General features: G+C 42.2%; 1 protein-coding gene and 1 pseudogene across 4 annotated transcripts in view; one reads left to right on the forward strand and one right to left on the reverse strand.

Annotated features, from left to right (window-relative positions):
* The window catches only part of LOC116628938 (schwannomin-interacting protein 1), a 139,465-nt gene that overhangs the window by 88,220 nt on the left and 24,456 nt on the right, over positions 1-26,789 (forward strand). For 3 of the 4 annotated variants that reach the window (XM_032399245.1, XM_032399246.1, XM_032399247.1), the window contains one exon: positions 23,131-23,249. In XM_032399245.1, the coding sequence (XP_032255136.1) occupies positions 23,131-23,249 (119 nt within the window). Of the gene's footprint in view, positions 1-10,474; positions 10,939-23,130; positions 23,250-26,789 lie in introns of those variants that run through there. The other variant, XM_032399249.1, reaches the window with a different exon arrangement.
* LOC116628939 lies at positions 5,694-5,810 on the reverse strand (annotated as a pseudogene).

Genomic DNA, 26,789 nt, shown 5'->3' on the forward strand with positions numbered 1-26,789 from the left:
TTCTCAGAGTAATTGCTCTTTGCGGCAGCAGGCATGGCTAATCCAAGTCCAGGGTGGTTACTGTTGGGGGATTACTCAACTGACCGAGTTCAGAAGCTTGAAGAGACCAGTTCTTTAACTTAACAATGCCTCTGCCTTGTGTGAGGTGGGTTGCCTGAGACAAGCAGGTGTTTCTCATTAGGTCAGATTTCCCAGAGGTAAATGTATGCAGGCAGAATCGTACATTTCACAGGACTCAAGACAGTGGTTTCTCAGCTAAGTAACGTGCGCCTGTAAAATATATTTATCCACTCTTCTCTCTGCTTCAAGATGGGAATTTTGTAATCACGGGCTTGTTTTATTGTATTTTCATTTCATAGTACATCTAGGTCCAGAGAGCCTAAATATCGAGATTTGCGGTTCCCAGGAATTCCTCCCATGAGAAAGGGAAGATGCTGAGGAAAACCCAAAACTTCACTTATACACAATACAGGGTTTGAGAATGGGGAATGTCAAACACCTGTGGAGAGCCTCGCCTATTGATGGCATGGCTCCAGGTGACTAAATTACTATAAAATTAAAATAATTTTTCTACTCTCTTTTCAGAGAAGCTATGTAATTTAACTTTTGAAAGGCAAACTACTATAAGATTATTCCCTATACCTTTTCATTAAGTTGGTCATGAAATCACTGGTTTTAGAGGTCAAAAATTGGTCCGATATCAGCAATTTCATGAGGAGAAGGGGTTTTGTTAGCCGACTGCTTCTGAAAGGAGACAAATTGATTTTATTTTACACGAACTACAACATATAACACTGTCATTGTGTGTTTAATAGTTTTGAAATATTTATTGTTTATTTTCACAATAAAATTAAGTGTATTAGGCAGATAATAATCGTCAGTAGATTCTGTATCTCTCTGGGGTTTTGGAGTAGAACTACCTTCGTGTGTATGTTTGAAACACCCTCCCTTTATTCATAAATCAGTAAAAACAAAAACATTCACCATGAAGCCAAGTCTTAATCTACTTAGAAACCTTAGGTTTAGAACCCACCTGGCACTGCACGTGACTGGATTCAGAATGGGCAGTTTCTCTAAGTCCTTGGCTTGATGTTATCATAGGCACCTGGTAGTATCAGCAGTAGGATGTTTTTCAGAAACTTGCCCTTTTTCGGATGAAAGCTTATTTATTTGTTTTTAAGGATGAAAATGCAGTGATTAAAGCAAATTCCTTAGGGTAGCATTTTTAGTGAGTAAGAATTTATTTGTAGGACTGATTCCTTTCTTCCCATGAATGTATACCAAGGTTTCTTAATGAAGAGTCCATGAATGGAGCTCCAGGGACCATTTCCCCAAAATTATATGCACATTTTGGTGCATATGTCTAGGTGTACATTATTACTATCATCATCATCATCATCATCGGAGCATAACGGCCTCCTAACTGCTCCTGCTCTTACTCTCCCCCTGCCCCCCCCCACTGTGTCTAATTTTCAACACAGTATCCAGAACGATCTATTAAAACTTAAGTCAAAGCATGTCACTCATCTCAAAATTCTCCTCCTCAGAATCAGGTCCCTGACCCTGAGGGCCTTGCATCAACTCGCCCCTGATTCCTCTGGGACTTTCCACATTCCCCTTTCCTTTCACTCCCCTCCCACTATGCCAGCCTGGCCTTGAACTTTCTGTCCCTTCTGCTGGTGTGTGCTTCCCCTAGGTACTCCCATGTAGGGTTGCCAGATTTAGCAGATAATCTGCAGTGTTTGGAACATGTTTATACTAAAAAGTCATTCTCTGTTTATCTGAAATTCTAATTCAACTTGGCATCCTGTATTTTTCCTGTCAGTAACTGTCTCACTTCCTTCAGGTCTTTGCTGAAACATCACCTTCTTGGGAAGGCCTTCTCTGGACTTAACTATGTCAATTTCCAACTCCCCAGTTCTATCCCAGTGTCTCTGTTACACTTCCCTAATTACTTTTATACCTGGCACTCATCACTGTCTATCAGAGACATATTTTACATATTTGTCTATTTTCTGTCTCCCTCACTTTATGTAAGCTCCATGATGGCAGGGGTGTTTATATTTATATCCATGTGCTTTCCCAGTGCTTAAAACAAACCCGCAGGTAATATGGATGGATAGGCCTACTATGTATAAAATTGACTAAGAATAAAGGCATTGTAAACATACTATGGCATCGTGGTTTCTTATTTTAATAGCCACTGGGATGACTTTCAGTCTTACTCTATCCTTCCTCCCCCCACCCCCCCCACACACACCATTAACCTGCACTGTTTTCATCGTCTGTGGGTCATAATATCCCTTTGTTTCTTGTTAGTTTTCTCATCTATGAAATGGGATGTTCCCTAGTTAACATCCTGGCATGGTTCCTGCCAGAAGCCACCTTTCTGCATGAATAAGTCAGTTACCGTGAATTAAGAGCCACCTTCTTCTGAGGCACATGAGGGGCTCAGTGAAGATTGTAAAGAGGCCCAGGAAAACCATGTATCACTTCATTTCCCAATTATTTGTTGCTAAGGTATGGATGTATAATTAATTCACTGCTTTTCCAAGTAGATGATTATTTTGAAAAAGAGCATTTCGTTGCTACCAAGAGCTTGAAAACCTCTGTTTGACGTATTTGGATGCACTGGGCTTTGAACAGGTTAACCCAAGGAGGGATGCTCAGAGGGAAATTCTCAGGCAGGACTTTTTATGGTTGTTTTGTTTCGAAAGGTTCTCACGTTGTCATCGTCTTCGTGTACTTCTCCCTCACAGGATTTACATTAGCTGAGAGGTTACTGAGGCATGTGTTGTCATTTTCGGTTGTAGCCATGTTAAAAGATAGAGCTGTCGACCTCCATTTTCCAGTCTTGGGAGGAAGCCAATCTCTTCAGGAAAGAACCTTGCCCACAGCTTCAGGCCTGGCAGCCTTCAAGAGGACAAATTCTTCTAAATAGTCTCTGAGAGCAAGCTTTGAAATATTGTTAACTTGAAAGCACAAGTTTAGGTCAAAGGGTCCATTTTGCTTAAAAGCTCCCAAATATTTTCTCCTCTTTCCCTGCAGTTGGTTTTTGGGGTTAGTGTGTATATAAAAACAATGACATGCTTTCATCCCTTTCTTTCCATCGCTTAAATTCCCCTATGACTCAGATATAGATCACACCCTCACATTCTTAGCTACTGTGGGAATGGAGACTTGAAAGGAAAAAAAGGAAAATGGTATGTGAATGACTCTCATCTCTTTCCTCCTTTGGGAACATAAAGAGATGCTTCTTCAAACACACACCTGGTCTTGAGGAAGCACAGTAGAAATCTTTAATGTTCCCCCATTTTCCTTAGGATATATTCCAGACCCCTTTCCGTGGCATTCAAGGGCTAACTGTGATCTGAACCCCGGGCAGAAACACTTCTCCCTCTAATCCCTACACTCCTGCCCCCATATTGCCTTCAGTTCTTTGCTTTGCTATGGTACCTCAGCCTAGATGGCTCCCACCCACACACCACCTGCTCCTACCCTATTGCAGGTGCATACAGCTTTCAGGGCTCACATGCCACCTCCTTTGGGAAACTTCCCTTTTCTTCCCGCACTCAAAATTTCTCCTTCTCAGTGCACTTTGTTTTTGTTTCTAACAGAACCCACTTACAGCTGGTGACATATAAGTCTGTCTCCCCTATCAGACAACAGGCTTCTTGAAAAGAAGGACCTTGTTTTACTTCCCTACTGTACACATAGAATGTGTGTTCAATAAATGTCTGTTGGATTGAATTGCATTTTCCACATCTGGTGCTGTTCTAAGTCCCCAGGATCAGGATTGCCCATCGTAGCACTAGAGGGAAGCTCAGATCTGTGCACTGCAACAGGGAGGTGGTGAAGCTGACCACAGCACAGTACTGCTTGTATCTGGCTGGTGGACCTGTCAGACGGTTCCCAGCATTTCAAACGTCCCATGTGCCAAAAAGGGGGATGTAGTGCAAGGAATAAAATAAATGAGACAGACATCCCAGCCTTCCCAGGGACAATGCATTAAGAACATACCTCTGTACCTATTTCTCCTTTACGCAGAGAATTTTCCCAAGGTGAACCTCATGGTCTATCCCCAAGCACTTTTGAAGCAAGTGCTCATCCCTAAGCTGCCTTCCTTAAAGTATCGATTTTGCAGAGTTTCAGTGCATCTTTTTACCGTATAGAGCAGTAGTTTTACTGCCTCCTGAAACAGGAAATTTTTCTTAGGTGAAACGTTTCAGTCCAGTTGACGTGTCATACCCAGCACATAAGATAAAAGATGCCCTGTATTGATCTCAAACAATAAAATTAGGGAGATAGCAATTTAAGTAGTACAAGATATTTTTTAAATTCTTGCTGGAGAAAATAGTAAACATGCCAAGATTCTAGTGGGTTATTTAATAGTTAACAAAGGAAAGGAAATATATTCTATCCCTATTGACATCAGGCCAAGTGAGGGCTCATTTCCCAATCCCTTTCTTCCTGTGAATGAGAAAACAAGATATCAAATTTGAGTTCATTCAAGATTCTGCCCAGTTTAAGCCTGGTTTCATCCATAGCCAGGAAAAAAAATGTATTGACCTAACAGAAAAGGGAATTTGAAAGCATTCTGTGCACTATTTGATACAGGCTTTTATATTTTTTAAAGATTTTTATTTATTTATTTGAGAGAGAGAGAGAGAGAGAGCACAGGTGGGGGAGCGGCAGGAAGAGAGAGAGGGAGAAGTAGGCTCCTCACTGAGCAAGGAGCCTGATGCAGGGCTCGATCCTGGGACCCTGGGATCATGACCTGAGCCAAAGGCAGACGCTTACCAACTGAGCCACCCAGGCACCATACAGGATTTTATATATAAGTTCGATGAAACAATGTTCTGTCTTAGTCTATAGATTTTTTTAATTGGAAAAAAATTTTCATGTAGTTAATAGTGTTGAAGAATACTTCATCTTCATTATTTTGCCTGGTTGATGTATAATTGTGTTACTCTGAGGAGGAGGTAACGTATATATCACCTTATTTAATTAAGAAAATAATTCTGGATGTAAATTCATCTGCATTTGTTTTTAGCCAAGATAGCTGAAAATCTAATTTATATGTTTTACCACAAAAGGAACCCAGTGATAAGTGCGCAGATGAAAAAAAAAAAATTGTTTCAACGGGGTTTCACTATGGGCCTGATCTGAAACAGAAATTTAGCACAACACATCATTCCTATTTAAAGTAGCACTTGAGACTTCAAACATCATGATTCAGACTCAAGTAATTTTAAGAAATAAATATGCAACATACTTTCAAGATGAAGATCTAGTATTTACTCTTGGAAAGGGGGTGTGATGAGGGAAGGGGAGGAAAGAGGAACATCTCTATGGTAAATATCAGTGCATGGATGATTTCTGGAGAGTAGAGACCCCACATTCACACACACAGGCACACACACACGATCTTGGGTAACTAATCACAGTTTCACATGCAGAAGCTCAACATTAAGAGAGACATATCCCAATTGAGCCATATCCTATTATTTATTTTTTTAAAAGATTTATGTATTTATTTATTTATTCGAGAGAGAGAGAGCACACAGAGGGAGAGGGAGAAGCCGACCCCCCACTGAGCAAGGAGCCTGATGCGGGGCTTGATCCGAGGACTCTGGGACCATGACCTGAGCCAAAGGCCGACACTTAACCAACTGAGCCACCCAGGCACCCCAAGCCTACAGCACCCGGTATTCCTAGGCGGTCCCATCCAAGTACTAACCAGGCCTGACCCTGCTTAGCTTCTGAGATCAGACAAGATCAGGTGCATTCAGGGTGGTACAGCCGTAGACCTAGTATTTATTTATATCCTCTATACCAAGGGAAAATTTGAAATCTTGATGTACTTACTGTTCCCTGTGCAGTATATAGAAGCATCAGGAACTACCAAACTTCCTGAAATAGTGAGTACTTTGACAAAAGCACTTGAATTCAGAAGGCAACATCAGAGAGGTTGTGACAATCAACGTTAAGTGAGCCATTAATCGGCCAAGAATGCTAAGACCACAGAGAAACGCACTGCGGGCGTTAGTACTGGTCCCACTTGGAAGTTGTGATGCGGCCATCGAAATGACTGCAGTAGTGTTTCTTATCCTAAGATTTTCAGTTGGGCAGAAAGATTTACGTCTGGGGTCCTCAGTCTTTTTGATATGGGTAAACGTCTGGTACTCTGTCTACTGCCAACACTTTCACCTCCTCCACCCCACATTCCCAGTGCCATTATTTTAATTTTTTTTAGCCTGCACCAAAAAGTCTATTTAAAAATTGCCTGCGGTGGGATGGGGGGAATTGCCTGTGGGGCGCCTGGGTGGCTGTCTGCCAAGTGTCTGACTGTGATTCTGGCTGAGGTCATGATCTCAGGGTCATGAGATTGAGCCCCACATTGGGTTCCACACTCAGTGGGAAGTGGGCTTGAGATTCTCCCTCTCCCTCCGCCCCTCCCCCAACTTGCACACATGTGTTCTCTTTCTAAAATTAAATAAATAACCTGTATGTTTTCATAGCTTATCTAGCTACCTTAATGGAAAAGCAAAGCAAATTTAGGTAAACTTTGTACAAAAGAAAAAAAATGGTTCATTTGAAAAGAGATTATAAATCAGGCATCAGTTTGTATAGTACATGGCATTTGAATGTTAAGGCTGAAGGGAAGGCAATGGGATGCTGAAGGGTTAATCAAGATGAACTAAAGTTTCCATCTATGAATAGGAAAATCTTTTGACAATGCATAAGTGATTTCCCAGGAATGCGGTGAGTGTTTTTAGAGTCGATCATTTCCACCACTGGCCGTTAATGATCATTTAAAAGCATTAGCTCACGTGACCAGTGCGTCTCACAGTTCAGATTATGGCCTTGACAGGAAACTGAAGCTCTCCATTCTAGTCCTTAAATTTCAGGGCAGGGGGTAAGAAGAGGCCCTCTCAAGCCCAGGGACTGTGAGGGGCTGTGTGTACATTTTCCAAAGGAAAGTGGTAACATCTGGGCCCATGCTATGTCAGCACAGTTCATTTTAGAGAGGTCAGCGGTAGAGGAAAGAACCAGGGCAAATTATCTGTAGGAAGGACATGAGGGGCTGTTATCCCTTTGTTTGCATAGCTACTGCAAAACCACCAAACATTATACTCAGCTCAAGTCTTCCGAGGTGGTCTTTTGTTTGTTTTTTCCTTTCCTCTACTCATTTGGATGGACCTCTTGGAAGTGAAATCAATTACAGTGTTGATCCCAAGCATCTAAAGTCAGGGTCTTGCCGCCATGCCTGGCAGTGTGGTCTGAAATAGAAGGATAATAGCTTCTAATGAATTTTTTCCCAAGGTCTACAGCTGTGCTTCTGAAATGTAAGGAGCATTCAAAATTCTTAGGCTCTTTTAAAAATGAGATTTCTGATTCAGTATATCTGGGGTGGGACCTGAGAGCTTGCATTTCCAGTAAGCTGCCAGTGATACAAATGCTGCATCAGAAGGACACACTTTGAGTAGCAAAAACTCTTGAAAGCATCAAAGATCAGTCCCCATGGTAGGAAAATATTAAAGATCTCAGGATGGCACAAGCCGTTCAGATAGCAGTGGTACAGCTCCTCCTGGAAAGGGTTTAAGCTCTGAACCTGTCTATGTGCTGAGCACTCCTTTAGGTGGAGGGACAAAGGAAATTCTCCACTGGGGACCACCCCACAAGCTCTTACATCCGTGTTTCGGGGTGATGTTCTAGCACTTGTCTCTTTGTAGTACTTATTAGAGAACCACTTATGACAATAAAAGGTGTCGGGGTTAGAGGAAGGGAATGGTCCTTACTACTTTCTTAGTACTAATCCTTGTTGCTGTTATTTGGCGGGGAAATTTCCATCTTGGATTTTGAGGTGCCCTTCTCCAAGAGATGATATATTAATAGTGTATGTGTATACCTATATATGTATGTATGTGGTCAGTATATTATTAGTGTATATATATTAACTTAAATATATGTAGTTAATAGTGAGAGTTCAGTCATTTTAACTATATATATATAAACCCACCTGGTTAAAATTAAAGTAAAAAGATGTTAGCAATTTAGTTTTGTGTATTATACTCAGTCTTGTAAACCTGTAGATTTTTATGATTTCATCCATGTTAACTCTTGATTACAAATAGCTAAGTGGACTAGGATGCTAACCTAGGCAAGAGATTGAAATTCCTGAAACTTGTGGTAGCCCCTCCCCTTCAACCCATCCAGACCCATTTTTACCTTTTGAACATACATGATTTCCACAGAAGATTTCAGGTGAAAAGCACTAATATGAACTACTAATGTTTCCTACTGTAGAGCATTTAGAGGAAACATTTTAAGTAACACATACATTTCTCCTCTCTTCATGTATTTATTCAAGATCCTTCACTGTCCACTTAACGTGTGTAAGGCATTGTCTAGATACTGTGGGGAAGGCAAGACGGATAAACCAAAATCCCTGCCCCCTTAGAAAAAGCTTGCAACCATAACAGCTGTTGGAAAGAAGCCAGAGTGGCGCTAAAAACACCATGGTAAACGAGAAAGGAAAATTCACTCTACAGCGTGTTAGGTCATGACCATCAGTGAAGGAGTTTTATTTCATTTCTTGAAGCCTAATCGTCAGGGGATAGTGGTGATCGATGCTGGGTGTTCCAGATGTGCAATTTAGAAAACGTTTCTGTGCGTGATATTCTGTGTGCTGCCAGAATCCTGTCAGAACTAAGCCTGAATTTGTAAAAGCTAGGCTGGATTATTGTATTGTGTGCGGTTGTTTCTTACTGAGGCAACCAGTCGGAGGCGGTCTAGCACGCCCGTGTAGAATGTGAGCCCCAGCAGCGGAGGCCCCAGGTTTCAATTCTGGCCTGACCATTGGCCAGCTGCCACGCCTTGGGCAAGTTCCTTCACCTCACCGTGCTCCCGCTCAGTTATAAAATGCAGTTGATAATAATATCTACTCCAGAGGGTTACCGTGAGGACTAAAGACATATGTAAGAGGCACCTATGAAGTGCCTGGCCCATTAGGGACCCCTCCACAAAGGGTGGCTAATGTTACTATGTTAACATATGTCCAATAATAAGATGCATGCTTCCTTCACTTTAACTAACCTCCTTTGGCAGTATTTAATAGTCCCAGGGTCCTTGAAACTAAAACATTTTTACCCAAAGCCTTAGCTTTGGAGAATTCTTCAATGTTGGGAACACCAACGCTGGGGCCACACTTGGTGGCCAGCGTTGCCTCCCAGGCCTGGAAGGCATTCTGCATGCACATAGTAGGACCCTTGTGTAGAGTGAGGGTTCTGGGGTCTGGAGGAGCGTAGGATAAGGGAGATCTGTACTGGGAAGAAACCCTGCCCAAATGCAAGGCTTCTGAGATACTACTTGTCTTCATACCATCTGGCAAACGTGCAAGTCATTCTCTCGGGGACTGAGCTCGGGACACGAGGGTGGACTAAAGGCAGGATTTGGATTTGAGTCAGGGACTGCACAGGACAGTATTTGCCTTATAGACGGAGGGCTGCAGTAAACTACATTAAGACACATTTATGCCACAAGCCTTCCACAAATTGAAATGTTTTGTTTTTTTTTTTTAACTCGTGGAGATAAACAGACCACTGAATGTGAGCGTGTCAAGGCTATCTTGAATGGCATTTTTACTTTAGAACTCTGGTCTTAACAGCATTGAGGTTGGTCAGGAATTCCTATTGGAAAATGTACTGATTAGGACATTTGCTGCTTTCTGTCCAAGCATGTCAGGGTATAAGATGGCTTGTTAAATGGGGGCTTGGCCTTTGAATTCTTCTTTGGCCCCTTTCTCCTGCAAACAGTAACTTTTTTTTTTTTAAATAAATAGTGCGTGTATTTTTAGTTTACGGTGGTAGTAATTTGATAATGACGAGTATGTGCTTGTGTGTGCACTTCTGTTGGCTGCTTGCGGCAAAACATCCCCCAGCTGTGGGCCTTCTCCTTCTCTGTATGTAAAGCCAGTAAAAACCAAAAGCCATGGGAAAAGGGTAAAGAGAGCAGCAGAAAGGAACGTTGTCTTTTGTGAAAAAGCCCGCCACTGGCTGGAGTTTTTTTCCCCACTGACTGGATTTTAAAGAAAAGTTGATGGATCTTTTTCTCTTGCCTATATGGATAGAACAAAGCGCTGATCCTGAGGCAGAGGGGTCCTTCTCTGAGTTGGAAATAAATTTTATCCTTGTGCTCGGGCTAATACCAGATGAGATTTTCCCATCTGATTTTAAGAAATGATTGGTTATAGGACAAAGGGGGGAAAAGCAAACATCTGTGTTACAGGTTAGCCTTTAAATTATACTGTTTTCATTTTGTCATGGGATACCCGGCTTTTAAGTCACTACTGAAGTCTGGGAGGCTGGGGTTTTGCATCTATTTTTATCCCTCACACTACCCTGGTTCGGAATAAGGTTGCTGGTTTCCTCGCAGGGCTCCAATCCACACTCAGCCCTGAACTGGGGGGGTGGGGGTGGGGGGAGGGATTGAATCAGGTTTCCCTTGATTGGGAGGAGGAAGAAAGGTGCTGGAGAAGAATCCAGGCGGGATCCCTCGGGGGAAGGGGACAGTAGACGTGGGAAGGCTGGACATTCAACAAGCTGAGTGTGTCAAGGCAGAGCAAGCCTCAGAAACAGCAGCTGCCCCCGTGCCAGAGCTCAGGACAGAGCAGGGAGGCCGCGCAGGGCGGTGTCTCTGGGACAGAGAAGGGGCAAGGACACGCACAACCAGGCACAGGCTCTGAGCTGGCTCTCCATGTCAGCATGAGCAGGAACCAGGGTACTGGGCAATTGGCACAGCAGCCTATCAGAATTCATGGGAGGTTATTACTTAAGTGAAATTCTAAAGAGTTAAAGGATGAATTTGGCCAGTGATGGAATGGATGACATCATCAGTCAAGAATCCCCATTGGATATGGAGGGGAATTATAAAAAGGTAAGGCGGTGGGGGGAGAACTCTTTTGTTTGTAAACAATCAGACCATTTTTCTAGCTGGGAGAAAGAACACCCTTGAGGAGTGGCCAAATTCCACAGTCGGTAGCCATTGCCATAATATATTCAGGAAAGCCTAAATGCAGAGGTGGAGGCATTAAGTTGGGAGGGTTCTTCTTTCTGCTTTTCCCAGCTTGTCTTCATTAATATATTATACAGTAACTGGAATACACATGTTGTTATTCTGAAGTTGAAAAAACCCTATCATGCATTTAGTTGCTAGGCAGTCTTTTTATGGAAAAGAATAATTTTTAAAAATTTTTGACATATGTTGATAGTTTACCCCCAGTAAATAATTACTAGAATGTTTAACCTGTCTTTTAAGTGTGACTTTTTTAACCATGAAAAATATAGTTTTACCAAGAGAAGAGTGGGGTTTTGAAAAATTGATATAGTATCTGCCAATACTTTGCTAGCCTTTTCTTTTGAAAGACAGTAAATATATTTTTGGAATGTTTTATCTGGTAATTGTCGGTAATAACAGGCCCAAGTAAAAATAGCTTTAGTTATATGAGTGAGGTCATGAAATTAAACTACAAGCATATGCTTGTCTGTCCACAGAAGGCCAAACCACACTACATCCTTTCCCCCCTTATTATTTTCCACAAGTCAAGTGTAGGTCACAACACATCACAGTGTGAAGAATAAGGTTCCTTCCATCATGGACCTGAAAGTAAGACCTCTTTTCCTTCAGAGGTAAATCCTACTTAATACAGCTTCCTTGAATGGCAAAACTTGCTGCTCAATTTTTAATTTGATCAACTATGTCATTAACTTTTTTTCCCCCAGAGTAAGATATAGAAAGTTCTATCATGATAGTTTCTTAAGTATAATAATGTAAAATATGGCATTTTATATCTTATACACTAAGTTGTGTTTGAATGTGGGGGATGTTTTAAGTATGTACTTTATTTCTTAGAGCAGTTCACAATAGTTGATGCTCTTTTCTCCAGAACCCAAAACTTAAATGTGTAAAAGAGGTTTAAATGACCTGCCATGTTGCCCTATGCATTTTTCTTCCCTTGCACTCCACAAGAAGGGAACGAGTGCGCAAAGTGATAAGTGTGCCAAATACTGAAACTCTGACACCTCTCAGCTGTCCCTTCCTGCCAGAAGCGGGTGTGCAAAAGAGGCATGGGACACTCAGCCATCACAGTGGGTCACTTACCCGGCCCGGAAGACAAGTGACATAGTTCTCAGCCTGCCTCTGTTTCCAGTGCCAAAGGACTGGTCATGCTCAAACCGTTTCTCAGGTAGAAAAGCATAGGTCACTTTGCACTTAGGAAAAAATGAAAGACATACCGTGGCTATTGCAGTAACAACAGAGTAATGACCGCTGTAGTTTTTCCCTCCTTGGAAACTGAGAGAGCCCACATGCCTGGAATGAGCAAGCGATGATATGCCGGCAACCTGATACAGCACTGACTAAAATGACAAACATGTGAGGCTCAAGTGGCTTTAAAACATCATCAGCAACAAAACAGAGTTGCATTGTATAGTGCCTTATCTAACTAAGGCAGGAGAATGCCACCTGTGATTTCAGGAGAAACAGTATCTAATAGGGGAGAACAAAAGACCACGAGATGAAACCTACTAGATGTGTTGGATAAACAGAGATCAATCTGTATTTTTCTGGCCCCTAAACATGAGCACACTCTTGTCATTTCAGCTTTGTAACTACTTTTCTTAAGCCAAGGACTTTCAAACTAATGTACATGTTGGTTACTCTGAAGGCTTCAGTATGCTAAAAAAAAAAAAAACAACACTTGATAATTTTATCATGAACTTCTGGTGAATCAGGGCAAGACATATGCTTTCTTTAAAATATAAAGACTAGGAAAACAGTTACCTAGTATAAAAATCACTTTTCCTAATTCACATCTTCCTTTTCTGTTTTTTCTCTCTCATGTTTCTCCTGTTTGGTTGGCTAAGTAGAAAAGTTAATCAGATGCTGTAAAGCAGTGGTCTGCAGGCTTTTTTGACCTTGGATTCATCAGTAAAATGTTTTTGAACCCATACCTCTACTATAGATCTATTCATAAATTATACATATACACTACTGTAGATACATATTTTGTATGTAAAAAACCTATACACAAATAGATCTTTTTAATATAAAATGTTTATAAATATAAAAGTTTCAATAATTTCTTCTTTTACTTCCTGTCACTTTGAGGTCCGTTGTCAAAAACAGTTGGAAAATTGGTATACCCCTGCCTAGGTACAATACAATTTCCTATACCAGTCACACTAATAAATGCCACATGTGTCTAGGGGTTATTTTACAAGGTTGTTTTAGAGTCAGGCAAACAGCCTTTGGGGGAAAGGTCACTTTCCGATGACTAAAATTAGATTCCACCTTAGCAAAGGAAGGAAAAGAGTATACATCTGTTCCTATTCCTCAGGGGGAAGGTCCTAATGGTAAGAAAGATGTTTCATTAAGGACCTCCGGTTTATTCAGTAGAGTAGTAGTAAAACAGATCTTAGTATATAGGGAGGAAAGCCTGCACCACGGCAGAATCTCAGGTGTGTATGTTCAGTCCATTATTGTCCTGCTTTGCTCTGAGCAACCTCTGACTTTTGGCAAAGACCCACACAGCTGACTGTCCTCAGGACCCCGGTGGCATGCAGCATGGGATCCACATCCTGATTCCTCAGCCGTCACTCCTAAGAGCCCCTGGCATTGCATAGGGGCCAGGATCACAGAAGGGAGGCTGGGCTTCGCCTCAAGGAGCTTAGCGTCCACGTGGGGAGGCACACCAACAAGTAAGCTGACATGGAATTGATGCTGCCTAGAAGAATGTTCGGATCCAGCGGGGACTTGGGAAACGTGCAGCCTTTGCCATCTCAGGACCTGGGCAAGGAAATGAGGAGAATTTAACATAGAATGTTGGCCCCCGCTTTGTCCCGGAGGAGAGCAGACACAGGATGCGGGTCTGTCCCCAGGCTACTCCTTGCAGAAGAAGGATCTGGGTCTGTCCCCAGGCTACTCCTTGCAGAAGAAGGAGCTGTGAACAGTGCCGTGTGTGGTCAGAGCATGGAAAAGCCAGCTTGCTCGCTTTGTTTCTCCGAGGTGCTGTCTCCAGTGTGGTGCATCTAATTATGGTGAAAGATGAGGGAGGAGCCCGTGAAAAAATTAAAAGGCTGGAAGGAACAATATTTAAAGGGAAGCCACAGCTGCGCCTCATGTTTTTTTTAAAAGGTGAATGGAAATGACTGCTTGAGATAAACTGCAATAAACAGGAGCACAGAATGCCTGCTGCCATCCCAGACAAGAGCTCTGCCCTCCCCACACAATTACGGAGGGAAAGCAGCCGTCGACCTCCATTAACCCTCACGTCTTCCTGCCTGGAAGGGCTGAATACGCCTGAAGAGCTCCGTGGAGTTACTGAACCCTGGAGCCTGGCCTTACCTCGGCCACCTGGGGACAATCTTTTCAGCTTTCTGGGCCACGGTCTCCTTTTCTTTCAAGGGCGGAACTGGCCTGGTTGGTCTCAGATGCTCTAAATATGGAGCCTCTTGGCTCCTAGTTCAGGGTTCTTTCCATCCTATCACCCTGTTGGCACGCCTTCGTCAGCCAGTGTGGTCAGGAATGGGTTGTTTCAGGTAACTGGATTTTCCAGATATGTGGTATGTGAGTTCCCTGTGGGGGGGGGGGTTTTTTTTTTTTTTTTGAGATATAATTCATATACCTTAAAATTCACCATTCCATAGTGTATGTTTTGGTGGGTTTCAGTATATTCCTAAGATTGTGCAAACCACTGCTAATTCCAGAACACTTTCATCACCCCCAGAAAGAAACCCTGTACCCATTAGCAGTTACTTCTAGTTCCCCTCTTCCCCCACAACCATTAATCTACTTTCTGTTTTCATAGATTTGCCAGTTCTGGACATTTCTGGCTCTCTTTTATCCATTTCTGCACTCTTTTCACCAGCTTACCCCACCCCTACCCTTTAATGTTAACAACAGCTACCATTGGGTAAGTTTCTCTCTGGGCCAGGCACTGTGCCAGGTCCTTTCTGTATAGTATTTCATTTAATCCTTAAAACAACCTGTAAGATAGGTATTAGTATCCCTTTTTTCAGAAAAAGAAACTGAGGCTTAAAGCGTTTCTTTATTTTGCATCTGTAAGCATCAGAGTCAAGATGTTAACTTGGGTCTTCTTGACCCCAAATCCCCTGAACACCCTGCCTCCTTTCTGGTCATACCTGTGTCCGATTCTCCCAATCCTAAATCCACCCCGACATGGGAAATTGAGGACATCAGCTTCCTGGAAGTTGATGGAGGTTGGGCTGTTTCATAACCATGCAGTAGGTGTTTTGAACTGTTGTGTTCTCACTGTGATCCTGAATGACGGTGGTTTTAGAGACTTCTAAAATGTCACCTGCTAGAAAGATTCCCAGACAACACTTCCCTGTGTTAAAAAGTAGTCTCCGTGGCTAGTAATGGGAGAACCAGAAAGAGCTCAAGATGCTCCCAGCAGGGGCGCCTGGGTGGCTCAGTCAGTTAAGCGTCTGCCTTCAGCTCAGGTCATGATCCCAGGGTCCTAGGATCAAGCCCAAGCCCCACGTTGGCCCATGCTCAGTAGGGAGTCCATTTCTCCTTCTGCCCTTCCTCCCACTCGTGCGCACACGTGTTCTCTCTCAAATAAATGAATAAAATCTTAAAAAAACACACACACACAAAAACAATATGCTCCCAGCAGTTCCTGTTTGGAATATGCCACTCATAGGGGAGGAAAACTTTAGTTTCCCAGTGTATCCCCTCAGGGTTTATATTGAAACACTTCCACTACATAGTCATCTTTGTGGATTGCACCTGGGGCCCTGTTACCTTCATCAGAGTTCCCCCATTCAGCCAGTAATTGGCTACTAAACCTCAACCCCAGGTGTTAGATACCTTCGCTCTGGTCCTTAACAATTAAGAGTATTCAGGGACTGTTAGGGACTCTGCACAATAGCACTTGTGTCCACCTGCTCCTGTTTATATCGCCTCCCTATTTCGTGAGGAGAAGGAATACAGTCAATATGCAAAGCCATCCTCGGGATGAACTAATTGTAAACAAAGATCTCTATCCTCTGGACTGGCATCCCCACACTTTTAATATTGGGCAGTTCTCTGAAATAGGTGTCAGAAGACCCTGGGCCCTACAGTCATTCCCCTTAGGTGACCGTCCTGGACTTTAGGTCTCCAAGGCCAGCTCTCTCGTGAGTACTGATGCTGAGCAAGCCGAACCCAGGCCTCAACACTGCCCAACAGCCCAGCCTGACATCTAGTCCAGAGGACTTGTTTAGGCAGATCAGTGCAAGGATGCAAAGATAGGAGATTTCAACAGCATTTCAGGAATTCTTTCTGGACTGATTAGTGTAAGTGTCTGAAATGGAAAACATCAGAAATACAAACGGGAAAGAAAACATCCAAAAAGTATCCATTCGGTGATACAATGGAAAGATACCAGGTTATTTAACCTCTGTTTCCACTAATAATTGAAAAGCTCTTCCCAGGGGATAAAATAAGAGGCAAAAACTTGAAAAAACCTGCACAGTGTATTTATGCACTTGACATCCAAAAGTGTACAATTTATCTTCTTATAGAATGATGTTTTCATATTTTGATCTTGTGGCAAACCCATGGTTGTTTCAATAGGAAAATAACTAGTATCAGTATACTTGGGTTTTCTTTTGGGTATTTTTTTTGTTTTTAAGAAAATTCACACAATTTGCCTGATGAACAAATAAGTTCTGTACTTCTGGTTCCCAGAGTTTAAAAGCCTCCAACTCCTCCGCACTGGAATGCTGCCTATAAACGTTAGAGTAAAGCTGTCTTCCTTAAGAGCTGAGGAGAGAAATAAGAGTGACTTCTATTTTCCTAAAGGAAGAGTGCTTTTCCACAGGGAGCTCCAGAATCCCAGTTGCATTCCCTGGTGGATGCTGTTAATGGTGATGATGCCGATATCACTAGGCAAGAGATTGCACTGAAGCGAGGGGTTCATTAATTGCTTCAAAACAGGCATCCTGGCAAGGCCTTGGCAAGGCCGGGCAGCTGCAGATGAAATCCTCCTGGATCCAGAGTCTGGCCATCCGCATGGAACAGATGTGTACTCAGTTAGAGAAGAACCCACTCTGTGTTCCATCTAGCTACTTGATCTGTTCAATTGCTTAAAGCCAGGGTTCTCAAAGTATCTGAACCAGCAGCATCAGCAGCATCTGGGAACTTGTTAAAAAATGCGTTTTCTCAGCTGCACCCCAGACCTTCTGAATGAGAAAAATAGTCTGTGTCTTTACAAGGCCTCCAGGTGATTCTCATGCATAATCAAGTTTGAGAACTACCAGATTCAAGAAATTTGTGACAGAGGGCCACTTTGTACGTGTGTCTGCCTCTGCAGTTCTCCACGTGGCATACTGGTGTTCCAGCAACCTCCTGGCATCCTGAGTTTCTTTACAGGCCATGGGGTACCATGGTATTCATCAGCTTCTGGAATAATGCAGCCCCCCCACCCCCGTTCTTAGGAAGTTTTTCCTCAGCGGTGATTCCCATGCACCCTGAAGTGTGAGAAGCCCTGACCAGGCAGCAGTTGAGCAGTGCAGAAAGGAAGATGCCAGAAGGGGGATCTTCCAGGATTAGAAGTGAACTGAGTACTGAGAAGGTTAGCATTATAAAACAGGCACATCCAGGGGCACCTGGGTGGCTCAGTGGCTTAAGTGTCTGCCTTCGATTCAGGTCGTGATCTCAGGGTCCTGGGATCGAGCCCCGAATCGGGCTCTCTGCTCAGCAAGGAGTCTGCTTCTCTCTATCCCTCTGCCCCTCCTCCCCATTCGTGTGCTCTCTTTCCCTCTCCCTCTCTCTCTCTCAAATAAATAAAATCTTAAAAAAACAAGCACATCCAATAATAAAAGGTTATTTCTGTTCCCTTGGTGAACAAGTAAAAGTAAGAAACAAGTGGAACTGGGGTGGAGGGGAAGATCAATCCAGGGAAAAGATGGAAGACAGAAAATTTGGGGGAAACCGTTTTCTTTCTCCCAGGCCCACAACTGAATCCTGGCCTGGCCAGATTATTGCTGCTCCCCAGCTCACATCTGCCTTTATTCCTACAGACTGCTGTGCCATTCCCATCAGTCAGGTCCTCTGATTTTCTAGACCAAACTTCTTTAAACGTCTTCCTCCTTTGGGGAGTTTAAGGAACACCGCCCTTTTTATCAGACAGGCCCTTTCCGGCTACGTGGGTTTCATCATCTGTGCAGGAGTCAGAAGGAAGCAGCTGTTTGCAGCGTCCTGAGTGCCAGCTGGGTTGAGGTCTAGGATGTTATTTCCCAAAGCGTGTTCCTGAGAGGCCTGGTGGCCCCACAGCTACCCCCACAAAAAATACAGTGTGTCAAATAAATTTTAGAAATGCACAAGATACCCCCAGTCTTCCATTTACAAATTTATGTGCAGGTTAGCATGTGAAAGACAAGGTGGCCCCCACTTCAGAGGCCGGAGACCACAGGCAGGGCCAGAGGCGGGGATTTCGGAATGGTATCCATGTGTAAGGGACAGGCACTACCCCGTCCTGAAGAAAGTGTGCAAAGGACTTGGGGACATACCACGTTTGGAGAGGGCCAGTACCCACTCACGCAGAACATTTTGCTTTTTCTTTCTTTTACCAAACAGCCCTCTCTGTTCTTATCAAGCTTGGGGAATGGCAGTTGAGCAGCGGCACGGTGGGAAGGGCTGAGCATCGGCGTGTGGGGGCTGGAAGCGCTCAGTGGTCTGTGTTCTGAGGTCGTGCTCACGTGGTGCCCTCAGAAGCCATTGTGAGTCTTATCTGCCCGGGCACAGGGGCTGGCAGTAGGGAATTCAGCGACAGGCGAGGACAAAAACTCACTGCCTGTGGCTGGACAATGGTGAATTTCTGAGCACATTTTTACTCTTCTCTTGGTCTTGAATAGGCTTTCTGTCTCACAGTGATGAGCCACTATTCCTCAGCTGCCCATTTGCTTTTTGCAAGCAGTTATCCATTTTCCATGTTTTCCTTTTGTTTTAAGACGGTAGTTCCCAAGGCCATTTTAGGAATGGACATGGCTCCACATGCCAGAAGCCCAGCCAACAGTGTAGTTTTGAGTCTGCCTCTTCCTTTTCCTGGACACTTCCCTGTTCCTCACACTGGGGCACATTTGGGCTTCAGGAGGTTGGAGGACATAATTGCCCTGCAGGTATAATTCCTTAAAGAACAAAAGAATTTTGAAACTACCCCCCCACCCCCACCCCACCCCCCCACCCCCGCACACACACACATGGGCAACTGAAAGGAAAATAATTCCAGTTGTTGAATTTAAAGAGAAAAACTGTTTCACTAGTCAGTTGAATTATAGTTAGTTGAAATGTTAGGCATTTGTTCCAAAAGGAAGATTAAGCAGTGGTATCAAGGAGAGTGGCTCTGATGAGAAGGTATTTGTTTTGTAAATATTTGCGGCTATGATTGGGCCTTGGTGTGTATGTTTTCTCCTTTTCTGAAGCACATCACACCCATTTCTGGAAAGAAGTAGATCCATAACTCGTAAGTCCCACATCATATCTCCAACATGGCACCCACCATTATTTGCCTGGACACCTCACTCATCAGTGTGGAAGGGCAGAAAGATCCGGCACCAGAAGGATGGCCTTGAATCCTAGGTCTTCTGTCTAACAGGAGGGTAAACTTCCTTCACCCTCCAGTCCCTCATCTTCAAAGCAGGAACTGTTGGAGGATTAACCATAATAGCTACCATTTATCACACATTTACATTACCACCACCACTGCTGCTAAGCAATTTCCATAAATTTCCTCATTTTCCTCCCAACATCCAGTGAGATCTTTTACCTCTGGATTAGGAAGGGCTTTCCAAGCACAATGCCTTCAACGACACTTCAAAGAAAGCAATCTATTGACTTAACTACATTAACACTTAGATTTAAACTCAAAAAAGGACTAATATGCTTAATATAAAAATTTCAAAACTTTAGATCTTTATAGAAAAATAAGCAAAGCTAGAAGTAATTCAGAGAAAAGCAAGTACAGTAACTAAAAAAAATCTAAATATTTTCACTGCTAATCCAAGAAATTAACATAAAAGAACACCACTTTTGCCTATCAAATAAAAATAACAGCATTTTTTTTTTTTTCAGTGAAAATAACTCCGCGTTAGCCAGGATGTAGTGAAAGCCACACCCTTTTACGTTGCTGGTGGGCATGTAAATTGGAACAGCTTTTCTCTAGAACAATGTGACAAAATGTGTCAAGAGCTTCAACAAATGTTCACACTCAGTTGATCTGGTAATTCCACATCCAGGAACTTTTCCTGAGGAAATAATCAGACACATGGGCAGGGATTTATGTAAAAATGCTAACTTCTGTGTTACTTTTCATTGGATACAACCCAAATGACTAACAATAGAAGGTAGTTCCATAGGCTAGAATGATATACAACCATTAAAAATTGCGTTTTAAAGAATACTAAATGATATGAGGGAATTTTCAGAATGAATAAACAAATATGATCCCAGTTTTATAAAAAGGAAAAAATACATAAGCTAAAAAGCTAAAAAGAGCTATCCCCAAAAACCCAAAATGTTAGCAGTGATCTATATCTAAGGGGTGGGATTATGGGTGATATATATATTATTTACACTTTTCTTGATTTGTTCAGTGGGATCCAGAGAGAGAGAGAAGGGAAGTGTGAGAGAGTGTGTATTATAAAACAGTCCTCTTCAACTGGTCATGAGATATCCAAGTACGGAGAATTGTAATTAATGTCAATAGAAATATTTTTAAGGCCTTCTCCAGTATCGATAGCTCTAGGGGACCAAGTAAATCAGGAAAGATAGACATGGAATCAAGGGTGCGTTCACACATTCACCCCTGGGATAGGTATTTTCTTCAAATAAAACCTCTGCCCGGCTAATGTTGGGCACCAGCATATTGTTGAACTTTAGTCATTAACATTCATATTACCTGCTGATTTTGGTTTTGGATATTCAATTTCACTCAACAGTTTTCTGACTGTAAAGATTATTGGGTGAAAATCTCTTTTGTATTTTATATGAATTAAGAAATAGGTTCACTAACTACACTAAATCTGCCCGGCAGATATTGGGATTTTGAAATGAACTTATAAAGATGACAAATGATATCAAATGGTTCTGTTTTGGCAGAACCATCACAAATACCAGCCTGCATATTTGGGAGGGTGGGTCGCTTTAATTAAATAAATTTAATAAAACTAAAAGCCGTCTTGCTCTCCTTTACAACCTTACGGTTACTTTGCCGTGCTCAGCCCGCGACAATGTATCAGCATCGCATCTGTAACTATATGAAGCAGTCTTCTACTGCGGGGGGGGCCGTACGCAAGCACACATACCCTATAGCTCTTGGGCATGACACAGCTCCAGTTGGGACATGCCGAAATGGACGGCTATCCAAATAAATAGATACAGGTATAATCCGTAAGTGTGAGAGTCGAAAGGATGCTATGGTTGCCAAAAATTGAAAAATGTTAGGGAAAAGGAGAACAGAGATGAGGGGTACTTGAACTAGAAGTTCGCAAACCTATCAAAACTAAAAATCTGCTGCTGGAGCCTGGAGTGTGTATTTTACACTTGATCTTAGCCAGAGACCAAGAAGCTATGGGAATGTGTGTTTTAAAGGCTGCGGGAGATTGGGAAATTCTGACGCGAACTGTGGAAGCTGGCAACTGAGAACCACTGTCTCAGCAGCACTGTGCTCTCGTGTATTTTATTCTGCTCTGTTGAATATGGGGCCCCCCAGCCCCCTGGCTGCGGAGCTCATGAAATGCAGCTAGTGTGACCTAGGAATTGAACTTTTAATTAATTAATTTTTCATCTAAATGTAAATAGCCACGTGTGGTTGATAACCACCATGTTAGAGCAGCCTTAACCTATAGTACACCACCTTCACTTGGGGGTGAAAAGAGACCCTTCCAGCAGGTTGTGCGTCTCATCACTGACACAGTGATGCTCGGATGGTAGCTCAGAGTTTTCACGTGTAATTTCTGGGTATTGTGGCAGCAGCTGTGGCTCCAGAACCTCCTACGGGGAGAATCAAGGGCCATCTTGCCTTCCGTAGCCACGCTCAATCATGTGAGCTGCTTTTGGTAATAAAATTTGCTTATTGTCTTCAGCCCCCACTCAGAACATCCGAAGGTGCTTTTCCCATCCTTCATCATCCCACAGAACAGATAACCAAGCTCTCGTTCTCACCCCAGGATTTCTCACTCACTATGTTTTTGTAGTTGTTTTATTTTTAACTAAGGAAACCATTTCTAATCTTCTCCCCTGTTGTTTAAAGGGTATAAAAGTTCAGCATGGTGAGTTTTTATGGGACTTTTATGGGAAGCCAAGTGTTGTAAACATATCCAAATTATCACAGTAGTATAGTTTCCCACATTCTTTTGCTATGCACACTGACCCTGACTTCCCTTCAAAATATGAAACAGATGGGCCCAATTAGAATTCTCCAGCTATTCCAGGCCCTATGTTAGGGTTCTGAACCTGGTGAGATCAGGAGAACTCTTGAACCAAGACTGTAAGCTAGGTGCAGTCAGGGGCTGCGATGACCCAGCCTGGGCTGGGTTCCACATTGTAATGTGGCACCTGCCATCTCCTAGAGGCTTGGTGCATATTGGCTGAATGAATTAATATTCTTGCAATAGAGAAAGTGGGCCAAAGAGATGATATACAGAAGAGAGAAGACAAGATCCTGGGAAAGGCCACATTTGGGATAAAAGTGATTTGATTTGGGACAAAGTGCTTGCCCTCCACGACTTTACTCTTACCTGCTGTCAAATCTAGCAGGTAAGAAGAAGAAAGATTGCAGCACCCAATAATCTAGTTGTCTTCCGGTGACCACCATTTAATACCACCGTGGTGATTTCCTAGACCCGTGATCGTGAAAGGCTCTGAAGAACTGAAATTGCTTGCGGAGGTGAAACCAGGAAAGATTGGGTGAATTTCAGCTCTTCATAATTCCCATGCTCTTGTGCTGTGGTCTCTTGGTGTTTCCTCTGAGGTTGCAGTTCTAAGAAACTTAGCAGTTAGACAGGCTATGGCTGTGATGGATCTGCCCGCTTATCAGCATTTTTTATTTTCCTGAAATTTTAGGCACAGAAAAATGAGAGAGAATCTATCCGACAGAAGTTGGCACTTGGAAGTTTCTTTGATGATGGCCCAGGAATTTATACCAGCTGTAGCAAAAGTGGGAAGCCAAGCCTTTCCTCTCGGTGAGTGTTCTTTTGAGTTGATTTTCTGATATGTCCCTAATGGATTTTGTCATCTGACTATACGTTTAATAAAAGATATCCTTTAAGCCCTTGAGTATTTTTCCCCATAATACTACCACTTTATTTGGATTCTAGACAGCCCCCTCCCCACCTGTTGGGTTTGTTTTTTGCTTTTTAGTTTTCGCCTAGCCACTTGAGGTCATATTTCTATATTTCATTTTTTTTTCCTAAGCACAATTCTGATTTTGCACTTTGATGGGGGAATCAAGCCACACTCTTAATCAAGCCAACTGATGCTTAGAGAAGTGTGGCAGACCACCAGAATTCCCATTAAGCAGTCCCAAAGCATCCAGCATCCCCCCCCGCCAGCCCCTGATGCATTTGATTGCAATGAATACTGGTAACTGAGAAATACAATTCCCACTTTGATCATTCGATGTTTATTACAGTACTTAACCTGTCCTCCAGGCATTTTTCCTTAATCTTAATTTATTTCAGGATATCATTGCTCATTTATTATAATTTATTTCAGGATACCATTGGTCATTTGCATAGCTTTTAATTCCAGTTAAAACGTATTAAAATTATAATTTTACCTAGAAAACAGGGCTGTAGACTAGAGCTTCCCAAACTTTAATATGCATATGAATCACTCCCTGTATAAATACTGGCTATATTTACCATGTTAAGCCAGGTGTGGGAGACACATGATAGCGTTCATGCATTTATTCAACCAACAGATTTCCACTCTCTCCTTACTGTGATGCCCAGAATTAGACGCTTTAACGTCTATTTAAATCTATTCTGTCTGGCTTTCAGTAAGCCTTGTATTTCAGTCTCATCCTTAGAGACTCATCTGAATCAGCAAAAATCAGAAAGCACACACACGCTCTCATATATGCACATGTAGGAGTCACCGCTGCGGGTTCATACGTGGAGACAGGAGTTGCAGAATCACGGCATCTCATCCTCAGCTGGGTGCTAATTGGGTCTCCTAGAATTCCCTCACTTTTCTCACGTGTCATTCCAGAGCTGGAAGGCCAGCCTTCCCTTTGCTGGAAAGCACCTCTTTCCCCTCCCAGTAGGATGTGGCAGGAGGAGCTCTCGCCTGGGGACCGGGAGACTGAGGATTAGTCCTAGTCAGTTTCTGATTTTGAGACTTTAACAATTTCGTTGTACCATGCCTCAGTTTCTTTGTTTTTTGTAAAATGAGATTTGACCATATAGATCTTTACTGCTTTTCTCTAATATTCCCCAAAGCCCCGAAAAGTTTTCTTCTAGAAGCCCCATCTCTCTGCTCAGCGAAGTCACATTCATCTGGCCCAAATGGGAGGTTTTGTTTTTAAAATCAAAGTTACACACACACATACACACACACGTGCATATAAGGCTCTGAAAATAGCATTAACAATAACTACGAGATGTATAATAACAACACAAAAGTTACAGTCCCCTGTCCCATCTGTCTCTATCTTGTCCCACTCTCCAGAAACAATAACTTTTAACTTTTAACTCTTAACACTAACTTTTAACTCCTTTTTAATAAAAGGTAATTTACCTATATATCTCTAAGTAAAATGCCTATTTTCTTAGTCTTTACTTTAAATAACCATCTACTGACTACCAGCTATAGAAAATGATGATTCACATCTTTTGCAGCCTTCCCACAGACATGTCAATATAACTCCCCATATTCTCCCTTTATAATTATTTCATAATCTGGGGTCAAATAACGTTCATTGTTTACATTATTAAGATCATTGATTATTTACACTGAACCATGTAGTAAGCTGTGATTACTTGAGAAGCATCACTGTTTGTCTTGAAATGAGAACTGCCCCATTTTTTTCCCTTTGCCAGTCCATGGTTTTGACTGCTGTATTATCTTCCACTGTGTGAGTCTATCACACTTCATTCAGCCACTCTTCTGACTATCGGCACTGAGTTGTTTCGGGGGTTTTGCTCTTGTAAACAGCACTGCTTGTAAACACTCTTGAACATGTCTCCTGCTGCCCACATGCAAGAGCTTCTCTTTGGTGCACACCTAGAAACAGAATTACTAGGAAAATACGTGAATGTTCACCTTCAGAAGATAATGCCAGAAGTGTTCTCCAGAGTGGTTGCAGCAAGTTACACTGCTACCAGCAAGGTTGCAGAGATCCTGTGGATCCATAGTCTTTCTCACACGATATTGCTCATCCCTTTTATGTTTGTGTTAATTCAGTGGGTATTAAATAGTATTTCATTGTGTTTATTAGCCATCTTTGCTTTCCCTTCTGTGAAATGTCAGTTTGGGTCTTATATCCAAATTTCTATTGTATTCTTTATGCTTTTTAAAATTGTTTTATCAATGTTCTTTTGTCATGATACTCATCCTTAATATGTTGTATGTATTGCAGATATCTTTTCCCAGGTTGTAGCCTGTCTTTTCACTTCCTCACTGTGTCTTTTATGACCAGAGTTCTTCTTATCAAATTTTCATAGTCCATGTTTTCTGTGTCTTGTACAAAAAATCTTCTACCCTAGGGTCCAAAAGACATTAACCTAGATTTCCTACCAAGAGTTGAAAGTGATTTTTTAAAGTCTGTAATCAATCAGGAGTTGGTTTCTTGATATGGTTATGGAGGAGATGTCTAATTTCATCTTTTTCCATTCACATGACCATTTTTTCCATCCTGTTTATTAAACAATCCCTCTTTTACTCACTGATCTGATAGACCACTTCTGCATATACTATACATTAATGGGAATACATTCTGTTTCATTGGTTAGTGTTTCTATCCCGGCACCAATACCATACAGTCTTAATTACTGTAGCCTCAAAATAAGTCCTAATATCTGGACAGGCACGCAAGTCCCTCTCCTCTTTTTCTTCAGAAGTGTGCTACCGGTTCTTGCTTTTGTATTCTTCCATATCAACTTTAAATCATCTAATCAAGTGCAGCAAAATACTCTCTTGGGATTTTGACTAGAATTGTATTGAATCTATAGATCAATTCAGGGAAGAATGCCTTTTCACAATATTGTATCTCCCTACCCATCAACATGGCCTTTGTCTCCTTTATTTAGATCTTATCGAGTATCTCTTAATAAGGTTCGTAATTTCTCATTTACAGGTATTGTACATCCTTTGTTGTATTTATTTCTAGATACTTGGCATTCTGATATTATTTTAAGTTCTCTTTGATAATGCATTCTCGTTGCTTTGCTGCTGGTGAGCAGAAATGCAGCTTAGTTTTTATACTAGCCTTAAATACATCCACTTCGTTATATTGTTCCTACTATTTGTCTGCCCTCCTGTTACTTCTAATAAAGTTGTCTGTAGATTCTTTGGGTTTTTTAAATACTGTCATCTGAAAAACAGCAGCTTTATTCCTTTCCAATCCTCACGCCTCTGGTTTTTTTCTTTTATTGCATGGGTAGCGCCCTAATATATTGAGGATTAAAAATGGTAGTAGTTGGAATCTTTAGCTCATTTCTCATATTAAATGAATACTTCTAGTGTTTCCTCATTTAGGATGATGTTAATTTTAGGTTTTC

The sequence above is a fragment of the Phoca vitulina genome, unplaced genomic scaffold, assembly GCF_004348235.1.
Source record: "Phoca vitulina isolate PV1807 unplaced genomic scaffold, GSC_HSeal_1.0 scaffold144, whole genome shotgun sequence".
NCBI lineage: Eukaryota > Metazoa > Chordata > Mammalia > Carnivora > Phocidae > Phoca > Phoca vitulina.